The 11,966-nt window shown below is 39.1% G+C and overlaps 1 protein-coding gene across 7 annotated transcripts in view; it reads right to left on the bottom strand.

Moving 5' to 3' along the window:
• The window catches only part of LOC119844693 (S-adenosyl-L-methionine-dependent tRNA 4-demethylwyosine synthase TYW1-like), a 123,173-nt gene that overhangs the window by 12,634 nt on the left and 98,573 nt on the right, over positions 1-11,966 (bottom strand). For 5 of the 7 annotated variants that reach the window (XM_043499423.1, XM_043499422.1, XM_038375900.2 and 2 more), the window contains exon 16: positions 3,247-3,414. In XM_043499423.1, coding sequence (XP_043355358.1) covers positions 3,247-3,414 — 168 coding nt within the window. Of the gene's footprint in view, positions 1-3,246; positions 3,415-8,363; positions 8,477-8,931; positions 9,037-11,966 lie in introns of those variants that run through there. The other 2 variants (XR_006276222.1, XM_043499425.1) reach the window with 2 other exon arrangements.

Below are 11,966 nucleotides of genomic sequence, written 5' to 3'. Positions count from 1 at the left end.
GCGACAGACAGCATTGATGGAAAACAAACCCATCACAAAGCAAGGTAGGTTATTTAAAATCATTATAATAGAAAGTAATTGCAAACAAGGGTTTCAACACAATGGAATACATGGCATCAGGGTAAAACAAATCCAACAAAACAAAAAAAAGAGAAGCAGACGTTTTTATTCCAGAAATTACTGCGATTGTAACTTTCATTCAAAAAGATACTTGCTGCGAGGCATCTGCAGAAGATTTTTCTCCCTTATTAGTCACTCACTCTGATTGTCTCAAGGATACCATTTATTGTTACAACACAAGGAAAACCAGCTGCCTAAGTTCTCTCTCTGGAAAGGTTATTAGAATTAATTGTTAAATTAGAAAGTTGCTGCTGTCTCGATATCTCCACCAATTAATTCAAAAGCACTGCAATAAATTAGATTTTTGTACTTGACTGTTCATAGGATTTGCCACAAAGCAAATGCAATTACTTGAGACTATAACAGCTATGCTTGGAAAATATAATCAGACAGGAGGGAGCTGGAATACTCTGGGCACCTCTCCAGGGGAGGTGGAAGTCGTCCGTTTAAGAAAAAAAAGACACAGCTGGGAGGACACAGAAGAGACAAGTGGGACTGACACCTTCTGAAAAAGTGGCACACACTGGGCAATACAAACAAGGAACAGATAGCCAAGGGGACTAGTACTGTTGCTGCTACAGGGCTATCTACCTTCATTGAACAAAATGGCACTTGCTAGCAATGGCTACTCTACAGCAGTTAGTTTCAAGCCAACCTCAAAATAGTATAAGTATCAGCTTCTTCATCTACAGGTTAATACTGATTAACCAAGTGTTTTTAATCACAGTGGCTAATGCAACACTAAAAGTCAGATCCAATTTCCACTGAAATAAATGGGAGTCTTGCATCCAGCATCTATGGGAATTGCATTGGGCCCGAACGATAAAATTTTCAAATGTGCCCAAGTCCCATTTTCAAAAAGGACTTAGGCCCCTAAATCACATTCACTATCAATGAGTCAGCCACTCAAATGCCCAAGTGCTTTTGACAATGGGACTTAGGGTGATATTTTCAAAAGGGCTTAAGTGATTATCTATATTTAAAGCAGCTGGTAGTCAATGCCCCTACTTTAAGACAAAACAAGTACTAAACAGCTCACTCTCTCTGTGCCATTTTTAAATTCTCTTGAATATGCAAGCATTTCAATGAAGGGTTGGGGTTTTTTTTATTTGAACTTAATAAAACAGCTAGATCTTGCAAAACAGAATGAAGGAAATGAAATTTCTTAATTATTTCTAATATCCTTTTTTCTCCACTCTTTTTTATTTTAAAAGGTTCCTTTTATGCAGCCTAATGGCTCCCATAGCTCTGGTTTTCCACAAGTAAAACACTGATGAGTTTTATTCTCTACTGGAGCTTGAAATCCAGAATTAAAAAGGAGTAGAAATAAATATACTTTTTATTCATTATTTTAGCTCCTGGGTATTGATTGCCTCCAAGAGACACCCTCTCCTCATGAATTTGGAAAGCAAAGTAGTTGTAGAATTTCTCACAGGTTAGTATCCATCTATTCTTGTTACTGTTAATAATGGTGTTACTTAAATTATATATAATTTATCAATGACCTAGGGGATAATTGGTTTCCTTTCCTTAGGCCAGACCTTCACCTTGCTATGGAAGAGATTTTTCCAATCTGGCACAGCTACCAGTTCCACCACACAAGATTTGAATTGAAAAATAAGGAAATATTATGAGGACATGGGCCAAGAAAGTAGCATGTCAGATTTTTTTTAATTCTACTCCACACACACCCCCCACTTTTTTTTTTTTTAAATGTGAACTTGGCACCTTTGAAAATTTCCTAGTGGAAATTTTCAGCCACTATAATTAGTTGCAAACACCAATTAAAAATAACTTCTGATTTTCTGCAAGTTGGGATTTTAACCAAATAGACTAATTTGTTATTGTGTGTGTGTTGTAGTGCCTAGAGGCCTGCAGTTAGGAGCGAGGCCCACTGTGATAGGCACAGTACACACAGGAGACAAGAGAACGGCCCCAAAAGGAGTTCACAATTTAAGTAAATGATCAGAGGTAACAGGTGAATACCATACAGACTATGTAATATCAAGATAAGAAGTAGTGATGTCATCAGCTGCCTAGCAAGTCCTTCGTTTTGCATTTTAAAATGTTTTCCTGTACAATAGAATGCCAAACAGTACAATATTTTCTGAACCCCACACGCTTAAAAATTAACTATCCTTTTGGCATTTCACATGCATTTGAAATTACTTTGATGGCATTTATAAGAAACACACATTATATATACACATACATATATGCGCCACTGAAACATGCTTTGCCTACAAAGTATCTCAGTGCCTGACAGAACCGCTGGGCTGGTGTCGCTGTTATGACAGCAGTAGTAGTTTCACAGTTGTTTATCATTTATATGGATAGAGAGTGTATGAAATTATGACAGAGCTGCTTTATTGTTTGTCCTTTAAAATCAGTTTTCTAGAAATACAGTTGCGGAGACCTCTCAGATACTGCAAACCAGATACATCAAGTTGTTCTGAGAGGAAATTTTTCCATGCTTAAAACCCACATATCAATTTGTCTTGTGCAGAAATTGTTTATCTCAAAGAAGAAACGCAGTCCCCAGTGCTCCTCCAACTTGGGAGTAAAAGGAATAAAGATGTCTACGGCTTTGACAGGAATTCTGATGATTAAAAAAATATTATTATATATATATATATATAACCCGAACTCCTCTAAGCTCTGGTGTCCCTTCAATGTCTAATCTGCATGGGGACACTCATTGCTGAACAGCATTATTAAGGAAGAAATAGGGGCAGGAGATTGCAACAACCAACCCATCCCCATTTAGTTTATTCCTGCTGCCAAAAAATACAAAGCAGAGACAGCAAGAGAGAGACTTTCATTTTCTTTGAGAGCCAAAAGACTGTCTGATATTTTCAAGATCTTGCTTGTGTCATCAAGGACAGTATTGCAGGTTGTAAAAGGGCAGTCACTGAACCCATAACAATCTCTAAAACTAATCCACAGAGCTCCATGGGATAACTGCATTAAGGGATTTTTAAAAAGCTAATCTTCCAAACCTAGAGAGAAAAATCTGCTGAAGTAGAGCAATTGCTTTGACTCAGCAGCTCACATCTTTTCGGAAGTGAGGCGTCAAATCTTTCTATGCCATGTCTGCTTTCAACCGCTAGGAGAGAGATGCCTTACCTTTTTGTGAGCTATCAGGAGGCAGTTTGAGTGTTCATGTTCACACGCTATCTCATAGTCTGGAATCAGTTCAGCCAGCTCCCGAACGAAATGCACCACCTCTTCGTGCCAGGGGACATTGGCCATGGTTAAGTTGCTGGCCAAGTTTTCACCGCAGTATGTCACTCCCTGTCGAAACATGTTGAAGTAATTACCAAATGTCTTTTAAAGATGGCTACAAATTTAAGGCAGCATTTACACACACACACACACACACACACACACGTACAATCCACACTTAGATATACTCTGCGAGCTCCTTTTTGACAATTTACACCCATATTATCAGCCAAGTTTGTGTTGGATGGGGAAGGATGGTCTTGCAGCAAGGACACAGGAAGAGAATAAGGAGATAGTCTCACCTCTGCTGAAGGCTCTCTCTGCGCCACTTTCGGTAATCCACACCTCAATTTCCCCTTCTGTAAAATAGGGACTAATCCACCCCTTCCAACTCACACACTTTAATGCATTAGGATGTGAAAAAAACAGCAGTGGCAACATAGCAAAAGCCGATAAGGCTTGTGCTCCTATGCCATTTAGGTGCTTTTGAAAACCACACCTTTAATGTTCATAGACAGCTTTGAGCTCTTCGAAAGGGAGGTACTATCACAGTACAAAGTATTACTGTATGTACAGCAGCCTAACAAAATGTAAAAAAAGTTACAAGAGAATAATTCCTTCCATCCCCTCACAAATGAACTCTCTGCCCCAGTGGTTTTTAAAATTTTGCTCCCTAGAGCAGTAGTTCTCAACCAGGGGTACACGTATTAAATTTTGTTAGGTCCTCCAGGGGGTACATCAACTCATCTAGATATAAGCACTAGTGAAGTCAGTACAAACTAAAATTTCATACAGACAATGACTTGTTTATACTGCTCTATACTATACAATGAAATCTAAGTAAAATGTTTCTATTCCAAATGATTTATTTTATAATTATATGGTAAAAATGAGAAAGTCAGCACTTTTTCAGTAATAGTGTGCTGTGATACTTCTATATTTTTATGTCTGGTTTTGTAAGCAGGTAGTTTTTAAGTGAGGTGAAATTTGGGGGTACGCAAGACAAACCAGACTCCTGAAAGGAGTACAGTAGTCTGGAAAGGCTGAGAGCCATTTCCCTAAAGAACTGGCTCTCATTTGAAGCTTCTAAATTTATTTAAGAGATAATTGAAAATACACCCACTAACTCGCTACTCTTACTTTTCAGGACACACAATTGTGGTTGCCAGAAGTGTAAGGAGATCATAAATAAGAAAAGGGGAGATGGGCCACAAAGTTATGAATGGGATGTGCAGGAGACAATTATTATTAAAATGTGGTTCAGACTATGCAATTTTTGTAAACCACAGCCTGCCTTCCACAGAAATCTCCACAACTGGAAACCATCTTGTGGGACTGCTGCAAATGGCGGACTTAGCTATATGCCAGCACAGACTGCATTTCTGCTGCTACAGGTCAGCTAGTCCACTGATAATAAAGCACTTTGTTCTACTTCCACAACTGATTGCATCCCAAGATCTCAAATAACTCACTACTGGCCGTTTTAATTTCTTGCCACTGCTATTCTAAAAGGATTTGCCTGCATAAAACAGACAGTAGGGAATTACAGTAAAATACACACACAATGTCAACATGAGGACCAGCAACAAACCCATTAGATATAGTTCTGGCGGGGTTGACGAAGGTAAGAAAACAGATGGCCCACCCAAACCTCAGGGTTTGGTATACATTCCCATTCTAATTTTATAAGAAAGAAAAAAAAGTCATACTGCAGGCATGCAAATGTTTCCTAATCCTCTGTGCAAGTGCATGAAGTGTGAAATTACTCTGACTCTTTGGAAAGCTTTGAGATCAAATCTGCTCATTTGTAAGGGGGTCAAGGAGCAGTATAAAGTAGTAAAGTGCACATGGAGAGCCCTCAGAAGGCAGGTGCTATTTGTGAATGCACAACAATGAAAGATCTGAATTTTATATCAAAAGCCTCAACTCATTGGGTCCAGTTCTCACCTCACTTACCATGACGTAAATCACAAACAACTCGGTCGAAGCCCAAGGAGCTCTATTTGGGAGGTGGAGCTGTGCTCTTACCCCCACTGTACAGATGGGGAACTGAAGCACAAAGAGACCAAATGGTCTCCACAAGGTTACATAGGAAGCCTGTGGGGAACCAGCAGTGGAACTCTGGTATCCCATATCCCAGGCCAGCATCCTAACCCGTGGCCCCTTCCTTCCTAGTGACAACCCTGGTTTCCCTTTGCTTCACTTCAGAAAGACCTTCCCTCTGTCTCACTCCCACCTCCTGACTTCTATTTCTCAACAACCCTGAGAGAGAAAAAAAAAAAAAATCTGAATTGCTCAGTAATATGAACTCATAAAAAAAAGTGACAGACTCCTGTTGTAACAACTCCTCTGGCTTAAAGTATGCTTTTTTTTCCCATTACTGTACCTAACTCTATTTTCATGACAGTGTAACTCAGACAAATATTGGCTCTAAGATGAAAGCAGGAACATAAGGCCTCTGCCAAATGACAGGTAGATTTTTAAACAAGGTAAAGAAGATCTCCTTGGCTTTTTCAGCCATGCAAAAGAAACAAAAGATCCTAGTTTCAGAGGCTATTTTGTAGTTCTACAACTCAAAACCTGCAGCATTATCTACACTGAAATTTTGCAGGCTGTTAGTTTGTGCACACCACTTGAATGTTTGGGGGAAGCCACAAATTTTTCATAAATGCAGAGTTCTGAACATGCCACTTCCCTCCCTTCTAAGACCCGATCTACACTAGGAAATTAAGTCAGTATAACTATATCACTCAAGGGTGTGAAAAATCCAGACCCCCTCAGTGATGCAGTTAAAGTGACCAAAGCCCTGGTATAGACAGCACTAGGTTGACAGGAAAATTTTCCCATCGACCCAGCTACCGTGTCTCAGAGAAGTCAAATACCTATACCAATGGGAGAATCCCTCCCTTCAATTCCCAGTGAAGGCAGTCGAATCAAGAATGCTCAGCATTGTTCAGGAGACACCTGGCACCTTACAGGACTGGGCTCTAAATGTACAAAGTGAATAGGGAAGAAAATCACATTGCTGGGCTCTACTTAAATATTAGAAAGGAAATAAGTGTTTGAATACCATGCATTTCTTATGGATCTTAATACCAATAAGGATCAGCATGGAAACCATTACAAACTCCCCTTGCTAGTACACAAAATGAAGGATATGGCATAGGAGATGCATTAAATTGCTCTGTTGACCCACATGTCATCTACAGGTCTGATTTACTCACACAGCTTTTGGATACTTAAAAATCTACAAGGCCATCCCTGAAGTGTATTCACTCAGGCATCTGCTGTGAATTCAGGTAATTACATCATGTTAAGGCTCCATGCCATCCCTGCATACCCCTTATGGCCAAGTGCATCTCTGTGGGTATGCCCTGCCTTAATTTCCCCATTTGGGCCATTAATAAGCTCTATCAAGCTTTTATGCATCAAACTCCACCACCCTTTTAAGGTCTCATTTATAAATGGAAAGTTCAACAGAACACACAAGAAAGAGACCTTCAACCACATGTCTTAGCACTTGAGTCCCACTTGAATCTAACTGTCCAAGGCCAGGCCCTTTACCCATGAGGCATTCTCAACTGGATTCCTTCCCTGGAGCCATGACCTCTGCAAGGCCTTCCCGTTAACTACAGCTCTTATCCTAGCAACATGCAGCTTCCTGCAGACTGGGCCTCCTGTGGCTATGTGGGATTTTGTGATCAAATAAAACATCCCCAACCAAGTAGTAAAGATGATAAAACGGCCAATGAGACCGTGAGGGCAAGAGGTGCTCTTGCTTTTACCGGAGTTCCTCTACTCCGGTAAAAAGTTGCCTCCACATTCCCACTGGCCATTTTATTATCTTTGCTTCATGATTGGGGTGTTTTATTTGGTCCCAAAACGCTATCAGATATGTGCCTTTAAAAACAGAGCACATGCAATTCTATGGAGAATTATGTTTTGAAATTTTTTTTCCATGGGAAGAAACTTCGGTTTCTTTTAATCAGTATTTGCATCTCCACCAAATGTTTATGGAGCCCTGATCCTTTCCAGCATTACATTCTAAAGTCCCAATCCTGCAGGTGTTATTAATGTTTATTATAGAATCATAGACATATAGGATTGGAAAGAACCTAAACAGGTCATCTAGTCTAGTTCCCTGCACTCAAGGCAGGGTTAAGTAATAAGGAGACCATTCCTGACAGGTGTTTGTTTAACCTGTTCTTTCAAACCTCCAGCGATGTCATGTGCATTACTGTAGCACCTCTCAAGCACACTCAGAGACCAGGACCCCATTGGGCCAGGAGCAGAACAAATACAGAACAAAAAGACACTGCCCCAAAGAGTTTAAAATTTAGGTACTGAAGTTGAATGTGCTCAGCACTAAAAAGAGGTCCAAGTCCTTACACTGCAAAGGCTTGAAATGGGGGTAAGTGAAACATACAAGCAGGAGAGACTTTTAGGCTAGTAGAAACGTCCTGAAGAAGAAATGGAATAGCATTAATTAGAAACTGCACACATTTTGGAAACAATTATTTTTCACATTTTTAATTTATGGTGGACTGCCTCCGTTAATCTACCCAAGTGAAGGATATTAAAACAGCATACTGTAGCTCAGTACCAGTGAGGTAACAGATGCACTCTGCAAGACAGAAGAGACGCAGAGGGAGTACTGAACAGGAAAGTACATTAATTTAGCCCTGCACTGGAAGTTTGAAGAAATTTTAAACGTGCCTATATAAAAGCAACCAGACACCCAAATAATGTAATGTATATCTCAAAGGCTCAGCTGTATAGAAACAGCTTTGTAGAGCAATATTTTCCCCTCATTCATTATGCAGATTATGATTTGAGCAGCATGAAAAATGTATGATTACAGAGGGGGAAAAACTCCTAGGAAGCTACAACATGACTCATTCCTTTAATAAACTTCAAAGATATCATTTACAAGCAAAGAGAACACAGTGGCAAATGGAATTACCAAGTACTTGGATGGTTGATTAATTCTCTCTCTCACACACACACACACACACACACACACACACACACACACACACACGAGTGAAAATCATCTTAGCAACACACTGTACAAAAGCACATCAGCTTTCAATTTCTTAAAACTTGAGCTAATTAACAGTGCCAACAATGCCTCTAAAATATAAATGGTTGACCAGGGCAGTCTTGTTATATTTTTCAGCAATACCTGAAAATAGCAATTACTAAGAAGCGAACCATTAAAAAGGAAACAGTTCTATTATACACAATAGCTTATATATAAACTTCTCCGTAGTGGAAGCATCAATGACACTCTTAATTAGTCTTTAATATGCAAGTTTTCAGCATGCTAATTATACTAACAGCTTTCAGACAAATACCTTGAAATCCAACCAAACCTCTTCAAAAGTGTCTTTAATGCTCAGGCCAATTTGTGGTTTTGGTTCTGCGCATGTAAATCCAGAGTAACTCCACTGAACTTACTGTGGATTTACACACTGGTGTAATGGAGCTAAATTTTCACCACTGATTTTATACAATGTTTTGTGCTAGGTTGGTTGTAATTACAGTGAATGAGAAACACAAAAAGGAGTGCTGTCTGGTGCTCACTCAGTCTGGAGAGTTTCTTCTATTGAGATTTGGATCCTTTCCAAGGACCTGAACAATCATGAATCATTCTAATCCAAATGGCTGTGGAAGAAGATTACCTGTGAACTAAAAATGAGAGAGTATTGCTTCTTTTCTAAAATAAACTGCAGGCCTTCCAATTTAATTATTATGAACAAGAGAACTCTCTTATCTTCTAAACCACTGATTATAAATTCGTTAAACAGAGTACTGTGTGAAATGACAAAAGAATAAAGTGCTGCCATCAAAATGTGGCTGACCTACTATTAGAGAGACTAGATTTCTGCTCAGAAATTGGGGCAAACTACTTAAACTGCCCGTTGATGAATCAAATACTCTGCAATAAAAATGCAGATTATTTAGATTTTAATATTGTCTAAAGCTATAATACACAGCTATTCCTCACTGAAATGTGTTTTTTTATATCCATGCTCAAGTGGATTGATTAAAGGACATCAGGTTATTTGCATCAATTATATCTGACAACCCAATAATGCAACTGTTTAGTCATGAATATAAAAGGCTACTTCCATAAATGTTGGTTGTACTCCAACATTTAGAAATGGACTGTAGAGATATTTAAAGAAAAAACAATATCCAGTTTTAAAGGACATCATGTTCCAAATCTGGTTGGTTTCTTGTTTGTTTAAACACCTGCCCATAGAGCACTGGATTAGCTGTCAGGACAACTGATCCCCAGCTAAGATACTGATTTGCTGTGTAACCTAATGCTAATCACCCTCTTTATGACTCAGTTTCTGCATCAGTAAAATAGGGATAATGATACTTATCCACCTTTACAAAGCATTCAGATCCACAGATGGAAAGCATTATATAAGTGTTATTTACTCCATTGGCATTAAGTGGTGACAGTGTTTAAAAATCATGGTCCAGATTTGGCTATCACCTTAGATTAGTTGTGCCATAATAATACTTTTAATGATAACAAATACTTTCAGATAGCTACATCAGTTTTCATGGTTTATGCTATTTACTTTATACATTATTCTTGGCTTAGACAATGAAAATAGACGAGTCTTTCAGATTGGTTTCTGGTTATTTTCACACACTGATACACAACACAATGCTGCAATGTTTGGGCTGCAAAAAGAATGCGGGGAATGATTAAATCAAAACAAAAAAGTAACCTGCTTTAATTTTTTTCTCTCTCACATCATGAAAACATGTGTAATGATGCTACATTTTGTTAAATGACTACATTTTCAGCCCAAATTACCTGACAGGGTGTGTCTAGAAACCAATTTTTTTTTTTTTTTTTTTTTAAAACCACAAACCTCCTGCTAAAATGTTCACATGTGCTGAACTTGAAACTCTTGAGTAACTGACTTGACTTCAGTGCGATGTCTGATGCACATATATATGTGCTTAACTCAATTTGTAATTTGCCACTCCAGGGCCTTATCCTGAAAAAGGAATAGCAAAAAGTGCTGGCTGTATATTTTTCCAATACAAAATTTTACTTAGCCTGTTTTTCAAAGGGGCTGGACCTTCAGTTGGAGCTCACCCGCTCTGAAAATCACGCCATGCCGCGTGCAGCTTTGGCACTTCCCTTTCTCTCTGTTGAGCTCTGACTCATTTAACCTAGAGTTCTGTAGATAACGGCACAGGTCAGCGTTTCTCAAGCATGAAAATTATACATCAGTTTTTGTTTTATAGCACTCGTTAGGACACGTGACTTTTAACTTCATCTTCTCTCCATCTAAATGCAGAATGGCACGCTACCCGGGCTCTGAATAGCTTTTTGACAGGTGAAGGCAATCAGCTCTCGCTTCTTGCAAGTAAAAGCTCATTAAAGAAGAGTTAATTTTTCTTTGTTTTAAACACTTACATAATCTTTAACATTGAATACGATATGGGTAAGCAGAACGGGGGAGATGCTTCTATGTGGCCCTACCCAGCCAGCCTATTAACTGGTCATTTTAATTTGATAGCAAAGCCTCAGATACCAGTTCCAGAAAGCCCTTCCTCCTTCTGACTGACACTGGATCCACCGTCCCTTATACACTAGCCCAGAACCTCTGAAGTGCTGAGCAATATACCTAGACAAATGCAGCAGCAGCGGTCAGAAGACTGATTTGACAAAGGCTTTTGGAAATTATACCAGGCCTGAATCTCATTTATACTTACGGCCCCTTTACCCTTCCAGAGCTCTTCCTTGAAGTAGCAGCCTGGTGTAAAATAGCCCTTGGGTAACTGGGAATCTGGCCCAATATTTTATTTTAAGTGAAAGAAATTGGTTAAATACAAAGATGACAAAGGAAGTGGACAGATTATGGGCCCGATCCTAGAGGCTTTCCTCATTATATGAGCCTACCAAAATCAAGTGTTCTCAGAGCTGCACAATTGGGCCTTTCTTTAGTAGTGCCAGCCTGCTCCCCAGGTGAACTGTTCCTGGGTAAGTTAGTGTCTGTTTATCAATTATGTACAAAGGGCCACGCACACACAATCACCAGGTTTACTGCACTGACTGGTGAGGGTCTGCAAAATCAGTGTCAGAGCTGCAAGAGGGTATGTACACATGAACTCTCTCACAGACATTGTCTGAAAGCTACTGTCAGTTTGCAGAGAGAGGTTTGGAGTAAGTGCACACAAGGGCACAGATACAATGAAGAATGTTAGTGTAACAGATTTGCTGTGTAAACCAAGCCATTTAGAGGTGTATTTGTTTTCTGTGTGCTTATCTGGCTTTCATCCCGGTAGCACCGCCAGTGCATTTGAAAATAAGTTAATCTTCTGTGTATGCACTTTGTTTTCCGTATCTTTGCTATTGATTATTAAGAATCCAAACACTAAATCTTTTATTAAATTTCACACTTTTCTCTAATAACTTGTTGAGCCCAATGTAGGGGTAACCCCTGTTGAAATTTAATGGCCTATGACATACAGAACATCTGAATAGATGATCTAATGCTCCCTTCTGGCTCTAAATGCTATGAATCTATGAATGCACTTGATTTGAAAAAAAAACTGCAAGATACTGCATGTTTATTAATATA

This window comes from Dermochelys coriacea, chromosome 17 (assembly GCF_009764565.3).
Source record: "Dermochelys coriacea isolate rDerCor1 chromosome 17, rDerCor1.pri.v4, whole genome shotgun sequence".
NCBI classification, from domain to species: Eukaryota; Metazoa; Chordata; order Testudines; family Dermochelyidae; genus Dermochelys; species Dermochelys coriacea.
Note: the sequence above shows the minus strand (reverse complement) of the source record. Positions and strands in the feature narration are given on the sequence as shown.